Raw genomic sequence first — 23,333 nt, 5'->3', positions numbered from 1 at the left:
ATCTATGAAACGACCATCCAGAAACAAGAATTATTCAACAGTAGCACTCTCCTTCACTATTATTCTTTATGAAAGCCACATAGCATGGAAGCAGGAATTCGTGAACAACATGTAAATAAAGGCTAAAAATTCAAATATTAACGGACAAGTGCTTGCATTTCTGGTAGCATCCGTGTAACATTTCGCACACCAGTTGTATTAGTAGCAGGGCAGAACTTGAGAGCTCGCCATGGCAAACATACATGTCTTAGTCTACGGCGATTTATTCGTTCCTTTTTCTCTGCTACTTCTAATTGTCTTGTTAGTTCCTCAATCTGCTTACGTAGCTCAGTAGCCCTGCTTTCTGCAAGCTGGAGAGATCTCTCAGCTACCTCCCTGGCAGCGATGGCTGCCACCTCTATTTCATCTTTCAGCTGCAACTTGCTATTGGAAATATGTAAAGCAGCTTTGGTTTTTTCTAATTCTTGTTTCAGAATATTGACCTGACACAAATTAGAAATTGTTTTTACTAGTTTGGATGCACATGTAGCAGCAATTTGGTGGACTAGTCGTTTTTCCTTCTTTCTTTAGCTTTCTAGCGAGATTCAGGGTAATTGGTTCTCAAAGGCTCACCTAATAGTTTTAATAATATTAAGCAATCAGTACCCACGTTATTCCCTTTTTCATACACAGGACAGTGGGGTCCGGTCCCCCACCTATTTTCAAAAATTGCTCGCCCCAATTTTTATCAAAAGTTGCTTGCCAAAGTTTTTCAAAGTTAATGAAATTTGCTTACGGCTTCTTCGTGCTCTTTGTCAACAAAGTGGGCAACGGTAAGTGGAAAAGGAGCTCTTCATTTCAATACATTAATTCATAAAAAGAAAAATATTTGAGTTGTGAGGTATTCCATAGACTATAAGAAAATAGTCTGTAAAAAAAATAAAAATGTGAGCGATATTTTTGTAAGGTGGAAATCAAAAGAGTGTTATGTTATTCTTTTTGAGTGTGTGGTAGTCACTTTTTGAGTATTGTACTCGATACTACTCAATATAAAATTCCTTACTATGGTGATATCAGTTGCTCTTCTTGGCCTGTGGTTTTTCCCTTATTTGGGTTTCGATGTAAAATTCTTGGTGTCATTATTTTCTCGCTTTATTTCTACTATTTTTAACTATATATTTTTGTGTTAGTCCATTTTTTCCAACAAACTGGTATCAGAGCAAAATTTTATCTGAGTATGCTCAGTGATTGCAGCATAGTCTGAACTTTCACATCAAAAAAAATTTACTTTGATTTGCAATAGTTATATTTTTTTGGGAAAAGAAAATGGTGGAAGCCCTAGTAGAATGGTTACTTTGAATGATGTTAATTATGTCATTTGAAAGTAGAAAATGAAAGATCTGCTTTATGTCAAGAATTTTTATCAACCAGTGTTTACCCCTGTAAAGTCTGAAAATAAAACAGATGAAGAGTGGAATTTGTTACATAGACAGATTTGTGGATTTATTAGGCAATGTGTTGACAATAATGTGTTGAACCATATTTCTGGGGAGACACATGTATGTACCCTATGGGAGCATCTTAAAAGTTTGTATGCTCGAAAGACTGGAAATAATAAAATGCTCTTAATAAAGCAAATGTTAACTCTAAAATTTTTGTGTGCAAACTCAAAAAGAGTCTCTACGGACTAAAGCAAGCTCCTAGACAGTGGTACAAAAAGTTTGAATCTGTTATGGGGGAGCAAGGGTACAAGAAAACTTCTTCAGATCATTGTGTATTTGTACAAAAATTTTCTAAAGATGATTTTATCATCCTTTTGCTATATGTGGATGATATGTTGATTGTGGGTAGAAATACTTCCAAAATTGACGAGCTGAAGAAAAGGTTGTGTAAGTCTTTTACTATGAAAGACTTGGGTCATGCCAAATAAATTTTGGACATGAGAATTACTCGTCTCAGGGATGAAAGGAAGATTTATTGTGAGAAGTACATTGAACATGTACTGGAGTGCTTCAACATGAAGAACGCTAAGCCTGTTAGCACACCTCTTGCTGGTCATATGAAGTTGAGCAAGAAGATGTGTCCTACAACTAGGGAGGAAAAAGAGAGCATAGCCAAGGTTCCATATTCCTCCGTCGTCGGAAGTCTAATGTACGCAATGGTATGCACTAGACTTGATATTGCTCACGCAGTTGGTGTTGTCAGCAAGTTTCTCGACAATTTAGGAAAACATCATTGGAAAGCTGTAAAGTAGATACTCAAGTATTTGAGAGGAAGTTCAGATAAATATTTGTGTTTTGGAGGATTAGATCCAATCTTGAAGGGCTATACAGATGCTGATATGGCAGGTGACCTTGATAACAGAAAATCCACTTCTGGATATTTGTTTACTTTTTCATGGGAGCTATATCATGGCAGTCAAAGTTGTAGAAGTGTGTTGCACTGTCTACAACTGAAGCTGAGTATATTGCAGCTACTAAAGCTGGCAAAGAGATGATATGGCTCAAACAATTTCTTCAAGAGCTTGCTTGCATCAGAAGGAGTATGTCGTCTATTGTGATAGCCAATGTGCAATAAACTTAAGCAAGAACTCTATGTACCATGCAAGGACAAAACACATAGACGTGAGATATCACTGGATTCGAGAAAAGATAGAAGACGTATCTATATAGGTTGAAAAGATTTCTACAAACGAGAATTCTGCGGATATGCTGACCAAAGTGGTAATAAGGGACAAGTTCGAATTGTGCAAAAAACTTGTTGGTATGAAGATGAAGATACCTCTTTCTGGTGAATGAGACTGGAGGGAGAGATTTGTGGGGTTCAGTCCCCCACCTATTTTCAAAAATTGCTGGCCACAATTTTTGTCAAAAGCTGCTGGCCAAAATTTTTCAAAAGTTACTGCAATTTGCTTGCAGCTTCTTCGTGCTCTTTGTCAATAAAGTGGGCAACGATAGGTGGAAAAGGAGTTCTTCAGCTCCTCATTTCAATACACTAATTCACAGAGAGAAAAATATTTGAGCTGTGAGGTATTCCATAGACTATAACAAAATTGTCTGTGAAGAAAAATAGAGTGTGAGCGATATTTTTGTAAGGTGGAAATCAAAAAAGTGTTATTCTTTTTGAGTGTGTGGTAGTCATTTATTAAGTATTGTACTCGTTACTACCCAGTGTAAAATTTCTTACTATAGTGATATCAGTTGTTCGTCTTGAACCGTGGATTTTTTCCTTATTTGGATTTCCACGTAAAATTCTTGGTGTTATTATTTTCTCACTTTATTTCTACTATTTTTGACTACATATATTTTTGTGTTAATCCGTTTTTCCCAACAAGGACTACTCTCAATTAATAGACATTGTGAATACCTGAATCCAAAAGGACTAAAGAGAGTTCAGAAAAGCTATAAAGGTGCAAATAAACTGTACAGTAAAGTTTTCTAGAAAAATAAGTGGGTTTTTACTTATTTTCTTTTGCTCGGTATGCAAGCGAAAATTTTTATCCTAAAATAGTTGTATATAATCTAGACAAGTACTGTGAGAGCTGAAGGTAGAGGCTAAGGGGTAGGGGGGATGGGGGTGGGAATGAAGATGTGGTGTGTTTGAAAGTGGAGGGGACACTATCAATGTGGAATTTCCATGTTTTCCATACATTTTCCTCAATTTTAAGTTAACTTATTTTCCTAGAGACAATATTGTCCAAAAATTTGATCAACCAAACATGAGAGAAGGATTAATTTTTTTCATTCTTTCAAAGACTGCGACTGACTGGATTCATCCATCTTAGCTGAATCAATATGTATTCAGATATATTTGTTGGATCAGTAGCAATGGCCAACTGACTAATGCTTTAACATTACTGACTGAACAAAAAAAAATAATCTAGCAACTACTTGTGACAGTGTGATGATAGGAAACAACGCAAGTAGAAATAAAAAGAGGTTGGCTGACCGTGCAAACTTACCAGTTCTTTGTGTTCATTAATAGCTTTCTCTCCAGCTTCCACTTCCATTTCACAAGCCTCTTTCCATCTAGAAATTTCTTCTTCAGCCTCTTTATTTTCTATCATGAGTTCTTCAACCTGGAAGACAAAACATGGAAAAAGTATGCAACAGTTGAACATCTTAAGAACTCTCGTAAGTCTTATCTTAGAAACCAACCTTTTGAGTAAGCATCATCTTTTTATCTTCCAACTCTTTAATATATATCAAATTTTCTGCTAGTTTCTGATTTTGTTTGTCTGATAGATGCTGCAGAGACTCCACGTCTGACCTGGCAGTTATTAAATAATCAAACACAAGACTAAAGGTAAAGAATTTAAGGGAAGTTAAATGTTTAAACTTTAAACCACCCAGGCTTCTAAAATGAGACTTCCGATCATGAGTTATCTCCAATCTTCTCTAAGGATATTTTGTCCATCATACTCTTCTAAGTGAGTAGGTTATTAAAGTTACAAGATACTAAATCTCTTTAGTGTTTTCTTCCTGGATATGTATCGAGTAACACGTACATATACATGCAGGACATACATATTATTTAGGAGTTTGTCAAGCCTTGTGGGAAGAAATTAAATGAGATTGATAGATAACATCTCACATTTGATGGAACTTTTACCAAGTTTATCGATCTTGAACCCATATAAAGAGGGGAAAATGACATGTGAATTTTCATGAATCAACAAGGGTTATCTCATCTCATTTTTGTTCTTGCAGTATGCCAGAAGTGATCTTTCACTAATGAAGTACAGGAAGCTTCAAAATTGAACTATGCTATACATTACCAGAAAAGGTACACTACTTTACCACAGCCAATTGATTGAGCCTCATTCATGAAATGTTATCCTAGTTGATGTAATTCTATCAAGCACCAGGCTTAATTTTGAACTGTAGTTAGTGTTATTACTATTCAGTCGAGTTTTTGTGGTTACATTTGAAAGGAGTAATATCTTATACAAACTTGATCTAATATAACATTACGTTGGATGCAGTCATGCAATACAAAGTATAATAAAAAGCTATAGGAAATCCATACCGAATTTGAAGGTGGACATGAACATGATAATAACTAAATACAAACATAAAAATTGCATTTTACCCGCAGAATACCTAGATTCCTCCAATGACCTCTGTAACTGTGTGATTTCAACTCTTAACTTCTTTGTTATTGTTTCTACAGTTGAGACCTGGTAAGCATGAATGAATAAATTACATTTGAGTGAGAAACATGCCAAGTGATTTCCAATCAAGCTTGTCGAAAAACTACATTCAAGGTGAGCCATTACAACAACAAAAATAACATAATCCGTGTAATCCGACAAGTAGGGCCTGGGGAGGGTGATGTGTACGCAGTCTTACCCCTACCTTGGGTAGAGAGTTGTTTCCGATAGACGGCTCAAGTAAAGCATCATAAAATCACGTATGGAAAGGAAAATACAGTAATGTAGAAGAGAACGACAACAATAACAACACGTAATATAAGAATTGAAGCAAAGAAAACAACATGTAATAATAGAATCAGAGAACAAGATAGTATGTGAGTAATAATAAAGGTGATGAACCATTCTCTTCTAAACTCTCAACTTCATGTCATTGATCAATAGCAATAGTGCACCTCTGTGGATCTTAATAGTCATTATCTCAATTGTTATGTAAAGTTGTTAATTGTTAGAGCATTAGCAGAGGCATAAATGGAAATATCATACTTCCATTTGTCCTAAACTCATCATAATAAGCATGTGTACTATGTTCAGCTCTAGATTGGATTGCCATCTACATCTTTATATTTGGAGTTAATGATCAAAAACATATCTAAAGTATCCCTGTATATGTATAGATGCTCCGAGCCCAAAATGTTACCAGATTAACAGCTTCTGTTTGGCATTCATCCTTATCCGACTTGACGCTGATATCAGAATCCAGATTATCTGAAGATGTTTCACTGGTTGCAGTACTTCCCATCATAAACCCGAACCCGAGCCCAAAGCCAACCTTTTGCAACCCTCTCTCTGCAATCTGCAAAATGGCTGCTTTCTTCTGTTCAGTATTGCCTCTTATTCTGTTCAAACTCTTCTCTGCTGCCTCCTTTTCCACCAAAGCAATTTTAAGCAAGCTATTAATATCTCGATTTTCCTCTTCTAAACCGGCCACAATGTTCTCCAATTCTCTCTTCTCCTTTTTCCTCATTTCCTCATACTCTCCCCATTTTTCATCCACCAAATTCACCAGCTCCAGAACCACAGAAAACACCGGTGATTTTTCATTTAACAGTTTTGTCTTTTCGCCTTTCTCTTCGTGCTTCAACTCAGAATTTCCCGATCTATGCACACGCAAATCGAGATTCTCAACTAACCTCAGTAAGCCATGCTTCGCTGATTGTACGATCTCCAAATTATGCAAACAAATTTCTGATTGCTTTTTTTTCTCATCTAATAGTTCCTCAGCTTTCTTCGTCGAAAACTCAAGCTCGAACCTAATTTTCTCTGTTTCTTCGTAAAATTCCATTCCTCTCCTGCGAAAATCATCCTCAAGTCTCTGAATCGCGACATGAAGTGTGTCTCTTTCCTTCGATACCTCTTTGATGACCTCCGAGACATCAACGTATTGCTTGAGAACATCTTCCTTTTGCAACTGAATTTGGTGAAGGAGCTCATCCTTTTGCGTCAATTCGGATTGGAGGATTTGGTTGGATGAGCGAAGAGTCTCAATTTCCGCGAGGAGAGAACTGTTTTGTGAGTGCAAAACGCGAATCTGCGAAGGTGTTTCCATGGGATCAATATTCAATAGATCTTCATGATTTGTAATTGAAGTTGTAATGAAGAAGCAGCCTTAGTCCTAGCAGTGAAGCTACCAGTCAATGAAAAATGAATTTCCGTTAGGTGATAATTAACTGTTTGGCGCGGGAACATTTTCGTTACAAAATTAAGTGCCTTTTTTTTTGACAATTATATCCAGAATGACTAAAATCTATATGAAAGTCTTCATATATCATTAAGATAAATAAATGTCTATTTAAAGATTTCTATAAAATAACAGCTCATGTTAATCCATCAATTATCGCCATTTTTCAACATCAACTACTATTACGATCCCTAATTATCATCGTTAGATGTTACTATTACTAGCCATTAAATTTGGTAGAATCCGGATACATCCTAAAACGTCCGATACATCGCGTAAAGTGATGTATCCGAAGTCCTGATACATCCGACAGATACATTTCATAAAGTAATATATCCGACGTCTCAATACATCACGTAAAGTTATGTATCCAACCAATATATCTCGTAAAGTGATGTATCCGAGAATATGAAAAGGTAGAAATTTTTGTAATTTTTTCAAATGGTAGAAAATTTTAGAGAATATGATAAAATAAATTGTATATTTAAATAATTTTTTTTTATTTAAAATCATCAGCACCAACATTATTACCAGTTTACCACAACGATCACCAATCACTATTGACAATCATCATTATCAACCATATATTATAAATTACCGTGATCATTCATCACCACATTAACTATTACTATAATCCATCAAAATTATTAACTAACCACCTCCAAATACAAGCAAAAGGATATAAAACTTTGAGAAAATCTTCTCTGATTAAGTCAAACTCTCATTATTAGAATTATATTATATGAATTTTACTGTGTTCTTGTATTAAAGAAAAAATCTTTTATTTATAATAGTATAAAACTTCTTGAGAAAAATATTTGTCACCAAGAAAACTTTTTCAAAATAAGACACAATTATGATAGAATTCAGAGAAAGTAGAAAATTAAAGGCAAATCCTAACAAATCTCCCTTCACCTAAATTTTTCGTCAAAATAATCTTGATTCTTATTTTTTTAAGTAACATTCATCGTTGCTGATTGTCATGCTTAAAAATAAGATTAAAAATTAAATTAAAATGATTTTAAAATGTTTTTATTTTATTTTTAAAAATGTATTAGTAAAAAAGTTGAATATACGCTTGACATTAAATTTATCTTCAGATGTAGTATTTTAGACAAAATATGTGTTGTTTGGATTTATGATTTTCATCAATACCCTATTTGACATCTATCTTATCAAAGTTTTCATTATATATGTGAGACTTTTTGTGTATGCCTGTATTTCTTTCTTTGTTCATTCGATTGAAATGATTAGCATCAAGCTTTTCTATTATTTAATTATTATTCTTTTAAAATTATATAAATATCATAAAAGTTTTATGGATCAATTTTATTTTTGTCCTATTATTTTATAGTAGAATGCGCCAAATATATGATCTAGCATGTAAGTTTTTTTTCGATTTAAAATAGTTTGAGAATTGATCAAAAAATAATAATATTTCAAACGAAATATTATTAATCACGGCTATATGTAACATAAAAATCACATTTGAAACTTTCTAGTATTCTTCTTATAATCACGTCAAGTCAAAATAGTGGCAACCAAATCAAACGGATGGTGCATCAATGGAATATGAAATTGTTATTTCTATTTTAGCTATTAATATTAATTAATAAACTTTTAGTTTCAATATATTACTTAACAATTATTAAGTTTAGGGTGAATACGAGGTATGGATAACTTATTTCGAACAAACATATTATAATAGTAATAGACCAAAAAATATGTTCCGTCAAAGAAATTGGAACTAATTAAATTGACATTCTGCTTAACTAAAGTCACCTACCCAATCTTGACTGACATGACTTGCCCACAAGTCCTTTCCCTCGTAATTTTTTTTCAATTTATCCTTTTTTTGGTTGATTAAAATATTTTTAAAAATATATATTTTTTAAAAAATATGTCCCATAAAAATCAAAATGAATTAAAAAGAACAAGTTTTATCAGAGACATTCTATATTAATTACTTCCGACCCCTCCCCCCAAACCCCTCTCCCGCACACCTCGTTACCATCACTCTTCCTAGTAGTATTTGCATAGATTACATATATAGAATGTTATTATAATATAACAGTTTTTATGTATTTGCTAAATACCGAAAAAAAGTTGTCACTCACAAAACGTAACGTTAACGTTAGAGCGTCCACATGGGGTGTGTTTGGGGACATATCATCTCCTTTTCAGTTCTTTATCTTTCTTTTCTCTTACCAAAAATATTTTTTTTGTTTATTTTTATTTGTCTATTTTGAATTTTATACGTCTTCTAAAAAATTATTATTATTTTCTTCATTCATTTTTACTTATTTAATATATTAAAAATAATTGTTCAACTTTACTTGTCTAGTTTAAAAAATCAAGAAATAATTTATTCTCTATGTTCCTTTTTAGTTGTCATGTATACTAAAAATACGTATTCCAAAATAAATGTCAATTTAAACGAGCAAGAGAGAGTCAATTATTTTTTCAACTTTGTCCTTCGCGTTAATTATTCTAGAATTAAGAGGCAAGTAAATAGATAACGATTAATGAATTTATAAAGGTTATATTATTCAAACTACACTCTTGATTAATTTTTTCTTAAATATTGTGCAAAAACTTATCATGAAAACTAAAAAGAAACGAGAGGAGTATCATTTTGTGTCTATTTTGCCCTTGTTATTATATGCTATTTCCTCCATTTTAAAATAATTGAATTATTAGGAGGTTTCACACTCTTTAAGAAAAAAATATTAAGACATTAATTAGACATTTCTTGAACTCATCACACAGGAAATCCAAATGAAGGATAAAAACAGAAGAATATTCTAAAATTATTCTTGAAAATTGGACAATAAAGTTAATTTAAAATATGAAAAATGTCTCAACAATTCAATTATTTTGAAATGGAAGGAGTATTTATTTTTTAATATTCCCTCCATTCCAAAATAATTAAATTATTGGAGTATTTTTTAGTGTTCAAGATAATTGAATTGTTACTATTCAAGATAGATGTTGAAGATTTTTTCAATTTTACCCTTCATTAATTAAATTTTCAAAGTTGAGTTCCAAGAATAAATTAGATGAGTATTGAGAGTTAACATGAAGTTTGAAAAGGGCAAAAATAAAAAAACATGACTAATTTATGTCTTTATTTTTTTCTTAAAATGTGTGTCATATTTCAATAATTCAATTATTTTAAAATAGAGGAAGTATTTAGATGGATTGTAATTAATAGGGGTGATATAGTAAAATTATTCATTTATTTATTATTTTTTAATGATTGTGTCAAATCAAATATGGACAAGTAAAGATAAACTGAGGGAATATTATGAGTATCTTATTATAACAGCCATATTAATAGTCTAAGGTTTTAAAAAATAATTTGAGAAAGTAATTAATATTGAATATAAAACAGAAAAAAGAAATTGTTTTTATTTATTTATTTATTAAAAGTGATAAGTAAAAATAAAAATATTTTTTAAAAAATAATAAACAAATAAAAATAAACCAAAAAGTATTTAAACACAAACTGAAGACAAAAAAGTCAAGTCATCAAGTCGAATGATCCAGTTGATGGTATAATATTTAATAGAATAGCGTGAAAAAAATCAAATAAGAATGAATCAGTTTTTCACAACCTGTAAGAATTATTATTAATATAATTCTCCTTTGCTAGACTGCCATAAAAAGATAACATTCATAAATATATTATTTCATAACAATTTTCACACACTTTAACTTTAAGAAAGTACTTCATTTTAATTCAGCTTTGCACCAATTTGCAATTGAACTTTTAAAAAAAATCAAGTAAAAATACATTAAATGATACTATATATGTTTTGCATTTATTAATTTGATATAATTATACGCGGCAAATGGAAGGGTTCTTCTACTTGTTTCCAACTTTTATTTTTTGACTTATAAGCTGTTTTAGATGAGATAAGTCAAACATATTCAATTATTTTTTAAGCTTATTTTAACCACAAAATGACTTTAAGTTGTTCAGTTAAACACTCAAAAAAGTTGAGCTGTTTTCATTAACTTATAAGCCAATTTAAATGGGCTCTTAATAGCCTGTTTGGATGGACTTATTTTAAGTAACTTATAAGTTGAAAACTGCTTATAGGTTAAAAAAATAAGCAAATGCAATCCAACTTATTTTTTTTTGACTTATAAGCTGTTTAAAATAAGTTCATCCAAACAAATTCAATTATTTATTGAGGCTTATTTTAAGCACAAAATGACTTTAAGTTGGCCAGTCAAACACTCAAAAAAACTAAAAACAGCTTATAAATAACTTATAAGCTAATCCAACCGGACTTGGTCAGCTTTTGGTTGTAAATTATAAAATACTAATTTTATTAATTCTCTGTCAAACAGTATCTTAATCCATAAACAAGTTGGATAATTTTTAGTATAAACGGAATGTGACAGAATTTTAGTTTAAACATTAAATATTCATGGGCTTTTATTTGTTATAAAACTAAGAATTAATTACACTAAACATTCATGTACTACGACATAGTCATACATAAACCCTCTTGTACTTATAAATTAAACACTTAAAGAGCCCGTTTGGATGAGTTTTAAAAAATAACTTTTATGTATAAAGTGCTTTTAGAATTTTGAAGTGATGAAAGTTATTTTTATAAATAAGCAGTTGAGTGTTTAGATAAAAGTGCTTATGATGTGGAAAATGATGTGAATTTTAGGGTTAAAAGAATAAAAAGGATAGTTTGAGAATTTAGTTAAAACATAAGGGATATAAAAGTAATTTCCCTGGTAAAAAAATGACTTTAAGCACTTAGAAAAAAAAAGTTAGGAATTCTAACTTTTAATTTTTGGCTGACTTTAAAAACTTTATGGCTTAAAGTTAGTATTAGTCAAACACCACAATAAGCTAAAAAGGGCTTATAAATTGGTTTGACCAACTTATAAGCCCATCCAAACGGGCTCTTACGCCTTTTATATTATAAATATATTTAAGTTACACCCTTTATAAAGTATATATGTATCTAAAGTATATTAAAATATGTAATTATTAAAAGGCAAACTTTACTACAAATAAAATGTTGTTACAAAGTAATTTTTGTGAAATTTATAGTGTGGATAAAAATGTTAATAATTTTTTTTATCACGCCTTTGATTTAAAAAGAAGGCATGGATTAAAATTTATTTAATTATAATATTTTAATATACAAAAATTTCTTTTTTATTTTAGATTTTTATTTATCCTTCAACTTCAAAATTATCTTAAATATATTTTTTGGAGTCGATTGGAGGCGTTTTACCATATTTTTTTCTACTTTTTCGAGGTTGAACCTTGAAATTGGCCATAAAATTTTGAAATTCAAAATATTCAAGAATTTTAAAAAATAACAAAACTATGCTTTCACTTTTTTTTAATTCAAATTATTTATAAAAAGTAAAAAACAACTTCAATTTATATTCATAATTAAATGCAACTTACTAATTTTAAGTACTATTATTTTCATTTTAAAAATAAAAATATTTTTTAAAATTTCACAATAAAATAAGATCAAACGCCTACCTTTTTTTGTTTTTAGTAATTATCAGCCAAGCAGTGTTAATGAAGGAACAAATTTCACAACTTTTAGTTTAAACGGATTTACCAATTTACTTGATTCGTCTACCAAACACGTCGTTATCCATAACCGAACAGTAAAGACAGAATTTTGTGAGTGGCAAGATTCAAGAAACAGTTGGAATTCTCCATAATTGTAAACATTAACAAATGGAGACTTTTACTTGGTCATCTCTACACATAAATTTTCCACTCTTTTATCTTTCCTTGTTCCTTACACTAGCAAGAAAGTCTCTTTTTTTTTCGGTTCAAAAGCAGGCACCCACTTTCACTTTCTCCAGAAAGTGCTTTATGATTACCCCTTTACGTTTCTTGGATCAGTTACAGATTTTTCAACCAACCCCATGAAACCAATTTCTTGAGCTGAGTGAGCTTTTTGGGTAGGAAATTTCAGAAGGGGTTTTGGAATTATTGGTGAAATTTCAGTGATGAGTGGTGAAGTTGTGATTAAAGCTGAAGGGATCTGTGATGTGGAGAATACTATATTTGTAGCTGTGGGAAAGAATGTGAAAGAGGGAAAATCTGTACTTTCTTGGGCTTTGAAGAGCTTTGCTGGCAGGAGAATTTGTGTTCTTCATGTTCATCAACCTAATCATTTGTTCTCACCCAGTAAGCTAACACCCACAGGCTTTTTTCAACTAATGAATTTTAGCTTGTGTCTTCCTTTGCAATACAAATTTGAATCTTTAATGTGAACATTCATTGTAGTTACTTATCAGTATTATCTTGAGGCTGTATATTTTTTCTCAAATTGATTCCTAACAAGAACAGGATTGGCAAATGTCACTGTGCGTAACACATTAAATTGGAAGTGGAATGAAGATAATGCGCTTTACTCTTTCATTTGTAGCTGGATTAGTCCTTTGGACTGTTTTTCCTTGAGCCGAGGGTCTATCGTGGAAATAGCCTCTCTACGTATAGGGGTAAGGTCTGTTGGGTTTAATTGATAATTTGAATGGGAAATTGAGGAGAAAAGAAGTGGAGGGAAAAATGATATGTTATCTCTTGCTTTATGAAATAAGCTTTGGTCCCCATAAGTGGTGGAAAGGAAAAGTCTCATACTTAAAAGTAGAAGCAACTCATTCATGTTGCTAAAGGGTCAAGAAGAGGGTTTCCCCTCGCGTCGTCCCTCGGTTCGGCTACGGCTACGGATTTGGATTTGGTCAATTGATATGATTGATAATCTTTTTGGACCAAATTTCCTTTAAATTTTAATTAATTAATATTATTTATTTATTTAATTAATTAAGTGAAAAAATCTTGACCCGTGACCCGCGACACATTTCTTTCCCGAATTAATTTTAAAATATTTCCCTTCGTTTTTCCAATGGATTTTTTGAAATGTTGCAACCTTGTCCGAAAAGTTTCAAACCTTTTCTCAACAGGCAAACCTTTTCCCAACAGGTGCCTTTTCTTAAAAGGTGTAAACAGTCTATATATATCTGTTAATCCTCAGAATGTTCCATACGAAATTTCTGAAATAACATATTCTTCTTCTTCTTTCTACACTTCCTAAAACTCGTGTGATATACAGCCTTCGAGTGGTTTGCAGTCACCAGAATTTGCAGTACCTCTATTTTGGTGAGTAAATCGTTCTATCCTGGGAGGAAAAATTCCAAAAACCTCAGGTACGTTGAGGGAAATAATTTCCTTAAGGATACACTGTGCATTCAGTGGGCTCGATTTTGTTCTTACATTAATTTTTCAGATTCTGTATTTTATTACTTTCAGTTATTGTTACTGTTTTAATATTTACAATACAGTTTACTAACAAGGTCTGCGTACAATCTAGACTGGGTATGTTGTTGTTGTACTTATCAGAATTATTGGAACTGAAATTGGAATTGCCCCAGTTGAGCGGAATATAAGATTCATGTTGCCCACCTTGACTTGTTTGGGATTGAGCATGTGGCAACTTTTAGTTTAAACGGATTACCATATAGACTTGATTTGTCGACCAAACATGACTTAATCCATGGACGGAGCAGTAAAGACAGAATTTGAAAGTGGCAAGAAAGGGTCATAATTGTCAAGTTGTTATCATTGATATTGAAAAGGATTAGAGAAGGGAAAAAAACAAAAAATGGAGACTTGACTTGGTCATCTTTACAGATTAAATTTTCCACACCCTTATATCTTCTTCACATTAACAAGTAACAAGAAAGCCTTTTTTCCATACAAAAGCAGCACCCTGGTAAGCTTACAGGTTTCTTCAACAAATCAAATTTAACATAAAGCATGAATCTTTCCATGCAGTTTACTGTATAAACATATAAGTTCTATTATGAGGTTTTATTTTAGTTATCAGTATTGGAAAGAAATATGCCCTGAGAATGGAATATGTAGGGAATTCATGTTGCGTGACGCTGACTAATTTGGGTTGAGGTGTCATTTATTGATTGATTGATGCACGTAAAGTTTTCTTATCAGTTTAAGCATATGAGAGAGATGTGTTTTTTCTGCTCTTGTATTTTGACTCTCGAAGAGTTCATGGCTATGCAAAGCCTCCAAATGTTTCAGTGTGTATCAATTTCTTTTTTGGAGGTGTGATGTATCAGAGCCTAACTTAACCCCAAAGCTAGCTCAAGAGGTGAGGATTGCCCAAGCCATATTAAAAAGACCGGAAAAGGGTCAAAGGAGATCACTAATACCCCTCCACTTAACAGGGTCAAAGGAGATCACTAATACCCCTCCACTTAACGGTTATAGTGGAAGGTATTGGTGGTCTCATTTGGTAACGGCGAGGGTATATTTGATCCCAAAAATAAACGAAGGGTAAATGTGAGCTATTTCGAATAGTTTGAGGGAAATTTTGACCCTTTTCAGTAAAAAGACCGCCCATCCATGTGGTACTCTTCACCTCACCCCCCCCCCCCCCCATGCCCAGGGCTGGACATTTGGAGCGTGGACAATTTAATATGGGGGGCCAATATCGGAAAACGAGAATTGAGATACCATGTTATGGATCTTGGGCCTAACTCAACCCCAAAAACTAGCTCAAGAGGTGAGGATTGCCAAGCCATATTGAAGAGACGACTCATCCCTTATATGGTCTATGTGGGACTCTTCACATAATTGGGAACGGATAGATCTGCAGCATGTAAAGTTTGATTGGAAAATAGCAGTTCTGAAATATGCTCTCTATATGGTTTGAACTGTTAAACCTTTGTTTGCAAACTTTGAACTGCATTAATGTGTGGTTTTTAGATATATTATGGCTTGAAGATAAATGGAGCAGCAAAATGGTAACACACTATCATTTCTCCCTTTTAGCTAAATGTATATTAATTAGGAAGCTGCCAAAGTGCAAAATGAGTTAAAATTGGAGTGGAGAGTGTGTAATATATTTTCCCTACTCTATATTAAGCTGGGGAATATTAAATCCTGGAGAGGGCTAGCTGAAGGCACTGTGTGCTTTAAGTTAAGAGCTAACGGCGAGAGTTATAAAAGTGATCATCTCATGTGTGATAAATAATTATTCTTATTGCTATAACTCTATTTGCCAATTGGCTCCCCCTTTTTTTCCATGAAAACCATAGTCATTCACATATTCATAGATGAATGAATCACATTTCTTTGAATTTGCAGAGGACGGGAAGCTTTCCGGTGCAAAGCTGAAACAGCACGTGGTGAAGGCATGCCAAGAACTTGATCGCCTAAGACTGCACAAACTTCTAAATGAGTATCTTCTATTTATATCACAAGCTGGGGTACAGTTCTATCTAATTCCCTTGTTAGATTTATTTAGCATGTTAGCTATTCACTAAGCCAGAATTACTAGCCCGCCCGTCTGTCCCATATTGAATGCTCCTCTTTGACTTAACACACCTATTTAGACAATATTGAGATTATACATTGTTCAAAATCTAAGGGTTTAAGGAAGTACATATTTTACTGATAAAAACTATAAATTTAATGGCGTAAGGATCCACTGTATTTAACTTTTAGTCGTTTAGGAACTGAATACCAAAAAGTTATCCAAAGAAGTTGTATAAGTGAGCCTGATATGAAAATTTAGTTATATAATCTTTGAGACTACTTTGGATGTTGCAAAAAGAAAAGCTGGACATCCAGCTTGTGAGTCCCTTGTGACTTTAAAGTTATAATATTTACAGAACTTCCTTTTGAAGAAAGTAACCGTGATAGAGGTTATGAAAAGAAAAGCTGGAGTCCAGTTTAGAGCAAGTTGTTTACTTATTAAAAACAAAAAAAAAATCCAAGGAAGTTATTTAAGATGGAACTTATGCAGTTATGCTGAAGATATGTTCCAATAACTGTGTTTCAAAAGATTGTAAAATCATCTTCGCAGAAAAAGATCAGAAGGGTTTGCATGCCTGACAAATTATGTTGAGATAGATTATAATTTAAAATTAAAAGGTAGGGGTAAGGTCTAGGTACATCTTCCCCACCCCCCCTCCCAAGACCCCACTTGTGGGATTACACTAGGGTTTAAGAAATAAGAAATAATTATTGCTTGAAAGATTGAGTTGCTAGTTTTCAAAATATTGATCACTGCTCACTTCTGCAGATACAAGGGGGGAAGGTGTGGCTTGAAATAAATAATGTGGAGAAAGGGATAATACATGTTATTGAAGAACACAAAATTCAGTGGCTTGTCATGGGAGCAGCAGCAGAGACTCACTACTCAAAGTATGACACTTTTTTTCTTTGAAGATCTATCAGACGTGGAACAGGATAAATTGAATAGGAATGATTGTCAATTCAAGTGGTTTTCACATATCAATTCAAGTGGTTTTCACATATAACTATGTTATTGACCTGGGCATCTCATTTCATTAGCTCTTTTTCATTTGCTTTATTTGGAATTTTCAGCTATTTTTTTCTCCTTGTATTACTACTCTCCTTTTCTGTGTATGTCTTCATGATTTTACCCTTTTCCAAAATAGATATTTACCCTACAGAGTTAAAGGATATCAGGGACTCCTTGTTCTGATACAGTCACTGCCAAGTTATGATTCTTCCTGGTGTAGGACTACTTTTAAGGCTTAAAAATATGATGGGTAGAGTTATGCTTCTTCATTTGACCGCTAAATGTTAACTGCTACAGAATGAGTATAGTTGCTTGATAACATAAACTCATGCTCCTCCGGTGCTCTGCGAACTAGAGAACCCAGCAAGCTTTGCTTGAATTAAGTCCTAAGATTTAATCAAGTGTTTCTTTTGATGTTAGATTTCGGATAACCATAATTTTGCTGATTAGGATTTCTCTAGATTGCAGGCAATTGTCAGAGCTCAAGTCCAGCAAAGCTAAATTCGTGTGCCAACATGCACCAATGCACTGTCAAATTTGGTTTACTTGCAGCGGGTGCCTGATACGTATGAGGTATGATGACTCGTGGGTACAAAACATCTAAGGCGGGTGGTATGTGTTGTTTTGGATGTAAAGGAGATTACACTGGAAGAAGTTTTAAAAATATGCATGTGTCAGCCTTTGTTACTTCTTATGTCAGTGTTGCTATACATTAAAAGTTTTGAATTTACTTAGCATTTAATATCCATGTTTCCCACCAAAAAAAGAGACAAGATCTCATTTTGAAGTCCCACTCACAAAAAGAAAAAGAAAAAAAATGGTGGTAGAAATACAACATTACCAATTCTTAAAAAAAAAGAAGAAGAGAGCTATCCTGGAAATTCTGTAAATCATTGATAATGTAATGAGCAAGAGCTTTGCACATGGCTTTTGACAAACAGTTTTTCAAAGGGAATGAATTGGATACGGAGGACTAAAAATATACTATTCTGCTAGCTTGGGAAAGGGAGCCTTGGAGCAATGTTAAAGTTGTCTCTACTTGGTTCATAGTTAGCGGGTTTGAGCCAGGGAATTAATTATTGATGCTTGTACTTGTGTCTGGTTAGGCTGCTTACATCACACTAAAGGGGTTCAACCCTTCCCCTAACCCCGTGTGAACGTGGGATTCTTAGTGCACCGGGCTGCCATTTTTTTCTTATTCTGCTAGCTGGCGATTGAGGTGTGGTTGTTTCTTTTGGTGAACAATTTACCAAGGCTGACTAACTTCCTATTTTGTTTCCCTTTGTCTTGCAAGGTCTATGAATAACTCTCTTTCAAGTAGCATGGAGTCGTTGTCTTCTCCAGAAGATAACGGAGGAACCAAAATGCGTAATCATGTTGGCGACAGTTATGAAGATTTGAACATTTCAGAAAATACATCAAGCCCAGCTAACAAAATAGTCAAGGTAGAGACCAAGGGAGACTATTCGCCCTTGCATGAAGCACATTTGCTTCGTGCAACGTCTCAACCTTTGCTGGTAAGCATTGTATTTGCTCGGATGAAGATACTTGCAAACTTGGATCCAATATCTGGAAAGCTCGTGTATTTTTATCTTAAGAGTTGAACTTGTGATCTGTGTGAACCTTCATCACTTAATCTCCACGTGTACTGGCTCTAGAATTTCCTTAGCATTAATGTAGAGTTTCTTACTGTCCATTTTATTATATATAGAGAGAGAGACAGAGAGAGAGAGTGACAACATAATATTATCTTGTTGGAGACTTTTGTTGGAGCACTAACTATGACATAAATTATAAGGCTATAGGGAAAATGAATTATGAAGCTATTAGCTTTTTTTCTTTTTGATTGATATGAAGCTGTTATTTATATATTATCTGATGCAGATAGAAGGAAGTTTTCACGGAAAAGCCTCTAATGATGAAAGAAGTAGACTGGAGCATGCTATGATGGATGCTGAGAACTCAAAACAGAGGGCTTTTGAAGAGTCAGTAAAACGGTGGAGAGCTGAAGAAGATGCTATGGAGGCTACCCGCATGGTGAATCTTACTTTCCTCTTTCAAGTTTATCTATCTCTCTGAATCTCTCTGGTGCCCTTTCATTTTTACCCTTTCAGTTGATGCAGTTTTGTGTTTATGAAACAATACAGAAACTTAGGAATCAATGTGGAAGATAGCTAAGACTCCTATGTAGTTTCTACGACATGATTATCGGTTCTGATCTTATTTAACTTTCTAAGGTAGTAGTAGCTATTTTCGCAGATTCACGATGACTATACTTGTCTTATGATGATACTAACATATTTTAGTTTGGAGTTCTTGCTTCACACCCACAAACACTTGTATTTATGTATATATCAATTGAATCAATCTGTGTTCACCAGCTAGTTAGCTGTAGTGATATGACCCCCGTAGAGTTCAGATCATATACCTTTCCCCACCCCATAATTCTTTGTGATAGAATTCCACATGTTTTTATTTCATGCTTGTCACTGACGTTAGATTGTCCCAGGCTGAAGTGTCATATAGATTATCCAAGGAAAAGGAAGATCAAAGAAAAGAAGAGGAAATTTTGGCAAAGCAAAAGGAAGAGATAGAGGGATTGAAGATTCAGCACGATCAGTGCCTGAAAGAACTTCAGATGATCCAGGAGAAGAAGCCTGTACTAGAAAGCCAAATAACTGAATCCTCCTATGCAGGAAAGGAGTTAGAGGAGAAGATAATTCAAGCAGTAGAGCTCCTAATATCCTTTAGGAAGCAGAGGGATGAGATGCAGATAGAGCGTGACAATGCAATCAAAGAAGTTAACAGGTTTAGAAAATTGGTACAAGATGATTCCGATGAGTATTGTATCAAAAATTTCTTTTCAATTTCTTTCTCTGACATTATAGAGGCTACACAAAATTTTGATCCATCCTCAAAGATCGGAGAAGGAAAATTTGGAAGTGTTTACAAGGGGATTATTCACCACGTAAAAGTAGCTATAAAGATGTTGCCAGCTTGTGGTTCTTTAAGTGATTCCGATTTCCAACATAAGGTGAATCACTTAGAATCTTGAGATGCTAATTTGTGGCATGTGTGCAATTCAATTTCTTGTTATATAATTGTGTTTAGTGATCCCTCCTGTACCTTTTTCTGTAAGTATTAGCTGCCTGCCTATATATTATACATTTTGTCCCTAGCATTTAAAGCTGTTGTTTCAATGAGATTGAAATTGCACAATTTCTCCCAACTTGTGAATTTTTAGTAGTTTTCATTTCATATTTTCTACACCCCCACCCCCTCTATTTTTGGTTTCCTTGCAGGAACCCTTTTACGTTTGTAAAAGGGTAAGTGAATGAGTGCAAAACTCTCAATTTGTTTCCCCTTGATCTGAAGAGCAGGACAATCCTTGCATTTAGTATACATATGCCTATATGTTAGATGCAGATGATTTCAAAACTTTGACAGAATATGAAATGTGCTTTGAGGAATAAAACTTCAGTTATCATCGTAATACTTTGCTCTTAAAACATGGAGAAGTTCTTAGGCTTTCTGATGTAAAATATGTCTTAAAGTTTTCCCATTCTCAATAACTGTGCATGCGTTACACATCATCTTTACTCATTATAAATTTTCTTACTTTAACAATGTCTTGATCATTACAGGCAGAAAGTCTGAGCAGGGTGAGACATCCAAACCTTGTTACACTGATGGGCATTTGCTCAGAGTCTAGGTCCCTTGCTTATGAATTCCTTGAAAATGGAAACCTTGAAGATCACCTGGCTTGCCGCAAAAAATCCCGCCCTCTTCATTGGCAAGATCGGATAAGAATTGCTGTCGAGATATGCTCTGGTCTTATCTTTGTTCATGCCAATGATCCTTGCATTGTCCATGGGAACTTGAGACCTACCAACATTCTCCTTGATGCTAAATTTGTCAGCAAAATAAGTGATTACGGAGTCCATCTCTTGACTTCCCAGAATGATAATTCCAATAATGATGATCCAGAGGCTTCCATTTATGTGGACCCAGAATGTATTGATAAGGGACAGTTCACTGTAGAATCTGATGTTTACTCATTCGGCGTCATACTTTTACGACTTTTGACTGCAAGACCAGCTTCGGGTATAGTGAGGGATGTCAAGTGTGCTTTGGAAAGTGGGAACTTGGGTTCAGTTTTGGACTCTTCAGCTGGTGATTGGCCAAATGAACAAGCAGAACTGTTAGCTTATCTAGCATTGGGGTGCTGTGACAAAGATCCTTTAAATCGGCCTAATATGCTCTCAGAAGTTTGGCAAACAATTGAGCCAATGAAAGATATATGCACACCACACTCAGATTTGAATACTTCATCTCAGGGTTCCAAGGGTCAAAAACGAATTCCTCCTCATTTCATTTGTCCTATTTTTCAGGTAAGCATAAGATATATGATATGTATTCTTTTGGTTCGAAATTCTGGCAATGGTTTCAATTAGTAACTCTTTTCACCTCCTAAATGGAGACGTAGGAATTGCCTGTGTGAGATGGCTCAGTTTTGTGATCAACGCTTGTTTTGTGTGAGGACATGTGGACTAGCTGTGAGATCCTCAGTCTTGTGTTGATCGATCATTCAACATAAACACATATAATAATCACTTTCATCTATCAGTTCAGAGAATTTAGGTTTCACTAATGAGCGACTAGGATCAGAATGTCTTACTTCTTATCAAGTGGTACGAATGATGAATACTTCTACATGAAAGAATTTAAAAAGGCCTCCTATATCAATGCTAGTATAAGATACTATCGAGAATCAAGATGAAGTTGCTGATACTTTGTATCTGGTGTACTGTGTGTTTCCTGTACGATTGATGCCTTTATCTTTTCCGTGAACACTTTCAGGATGTCATGGAAGATCCACACATAGCAGCGGATGGTTATACATACGAAGGTGATGCAATAAAAGGATGGCTGTATAGTGGACACGATACTTCTCCCATGACAAACCTCAAGCTCAACACCTGTGATCTGATTCCCAATTACGCTCTGTATCGCGCAATTCAGGAATGGCAGCAACAGTCCTGAAATTCGTTAGGGTATATAATGCCTTCTACAAACAAAAACAGCTTCAAAGTTGAAGTTATATACTGATATAGAAAGTTAACCATGTCTCGTGGTAGTTCCACCGAGTAAATACTTGGATTCGAGTTATTTGAACTTGTCAGGTGAGTATATAAGTCTTACTGCAATATTGAGACGTACAGATTCTATCACTATGTACACTGTATATTTTGCCAACTCAATACAAATATTGAGCAAAATGACAGATCTCTTCTTCTTTGTTTGGTGTGGCAAAAGTTGTTTTTTCTCTGAAAATATTTTCTTTGTTAAATTACTTTCCTGTATTTTGTTACCTTGAATTGCTGAAGTGTTTTCTCTTGGGAAAATATTTTCAAACTTCTGAGACTTTGGCGGTTTGGCCACTTATGGACAAAGTAATTTAACACGATGAATGCACTATTACAAAAAGGTGCATTTTAGATATAAATTTGACCTTTTTGATTTTTAGGTTTTTATATTGAACCTGTTAAACTTATAAAATTATAGGCTCTAAATTAATTTTTATCTATTCAACTAGTAATTTTATTATATATATATATATATAATTATAGTACTGAGATTGGTTGAATTCGTTGATTATATCATATATCATCAAGTATTACTAGTTTTAATATACACATTTGGTTCAATTATAAAAAATTGCCATGCTAATTTCTTTTAGGAATTTTCAATGTGACAAACTTGAACTTTTTGAAAGATTAAAGAAAAAAATAACATATATTAATTAATTAAATCAAAAGTGCTATCAATGACCGCTTAGAGATGTGTTACCCAATTTTATAAAGAAAAAGACAAGATAAATATAAGATTTAAATTTCTAACCTCACTTAAAGAGGTACACTCAATTATCATCGCATCGTATAATACTTTGAGCATAGATTCACACACCTATATATAAATATATTTTAAAAATATAATACTTATATATATAATCTCGAAAGGAGAGCATGAATTCACGTACACCCGAAACCCCTACATGAACCCCCTTACATACGCCCCTGTTCCTACACTTGCACATTATTGTCAA

At 33.5% G+C, this 23,333-nt stretch overlaps 2 protein-coding genes across 6 annotated transcripts; one reads left to right on the top strand and one right to left on the bottom strand.

Annotated features, from left to right (window-relative positions):
• Positions 1 to 30: 30 nt before the first annotated feature.
• LOC129896161 (uncharacterized protein At3g49055) lies at positions 31 to 6,823 on the bottom strand. Its single transcript, XM_055972000.1, has 5 exons — positions 5,832 to 6,823; positions 5,082 to 5,158; positions 4,137 to 4,248; positions 3,941 to 4,057; positions 31 to 482 (listed from the first exon to the last, which is right to left on the bottom strand). The coding sequence occupies exons 1-5, from the start codon at positions 6,738 to 6,740 to the stop codon at positions 138 to 140; spliced, it is 1,560 nt and encodes a 519-aa protein (XP_055827975.1). The 5' UTR covers positions 6,741 to 6,823; the 3' UTR covers positions 31 to 137.
• Positions 6,824 to 12,589: 5,766 nt separating this feature from the next.
• Positions 12,590 to 22,525, top strand: LOC129893913 (U-box domain-containing protein 32). 5 transcript variants are annotated; one of them, XM_055969343.1, is made up of 9 exons: positions 12,590 to 13,065; positions 16,045 to 16,166; positions 16,985 to 17,106; positions 17,696 to 17,800; positions 18,522 to 18,744; positions 19,112 to 19,264; positions 19,737 to 20,261; positions 20,872 to 21,618; positions 22,088 to 22,525. In XM_055969343.1, the coding sequence occupies exons 1-9, from the start codon at positions 12,885 to 12,887 to the stop codon at positions 22,268 to 22,270; spliced, it is 2,361 nt and encodes a 786-aa protein (XP_055825318.1). In that variant the 5' UTR covers positions 12,590 to 12,884; the 3' UTR covers positions 22,271 to 22,525. The 5 variants fall into 5 exon arrangements, with proteins under 5 accessions (XP_055825318.1, XP_055825322.1, XP_055825321.1 ...); XM_055969347.1 differs by lacking the exon at positions 12,590 to 13,065 and adding an exon at positions 13,993 to 14,084 and having other exon boundaries at positions 17,689 to 17,800; XM_055969346.1 differs by lacking the exon at positions 12,590 to 13,065 and adding an exon at positions 14,277 to 14,650 and having other exon boundaries at positions 17,689 to 17,800.
• The last annotated feature ends 808 nt before the right edge of the window (positions 22,526 to 23,333 follow it).

The sequence above is a fragment of the Solanum dulcamara genome, chromosome 7 (assembly GCF_947179165.1).
Source record: "Solanum dulcamara chromosome 7, daSolDulc1.2, whole genome shotgun sequence".
Classification (NCBI taxonomy): domain Eukaryota; kingdom Viridiplantae; phylum Streptophyta; class Magnoliopsida; order Solanales; family Solanaceae; genus Solanum; species Solanum dulcamara.
The sequence above is the reverse complement of the archived record's forward strand: the minus strand, read 5'-3'. Positions and strand labels throughout refer to the sequence as shown.

Excerpts from the sequence above, each read along its gene's own strand:
- LOC129896161 (XM_055972000.1), bottom strand. The coding sequence starts at position 6,740 with ATGGAAACACCTTCGCAGATTCGCGTTTTGCACTCACAAAACAGTTCT. Across the intron at positions 4,249-5,081 it reads AGGTCATTGGAGGAATCTAG|GTCAGACGTGGAGTCTCTGC; the intron begins GTATTCTGCGGG and ends AATAACTGCCAG. Across the intron at positions 4,058-4,136 it reads AGATGATGCTTACTCAAAAG|GTTGAAGAACTCATGATAGA; the intron begins GTTGGTTTCTAA and ends TTTGTCTTCCAG.
- LOC129893913 (XM_055969343.1), top strand. The coding sequence starts at position 12,885 with ATGAGTGGTGAAGTTGTGATTAAAGCTGAAGGGATCTGTGATGTGGAG. Across the intron at positions 13,066-16,044 it reads TAATCATTTGTTCTCACCCA|AGGACGGGAAGCTTTCCGGT; the intron begins GTAAGCTAACAC and ends TTGAATTTGCAG. Across the intron at positions 20,262-20,871 it reads ATTCCGATTTCCAACATAAG|GCAGAAAGTCTGAGCAGGGT; the intron begins GTGAATCACTTA and ends TGATCATTACAG.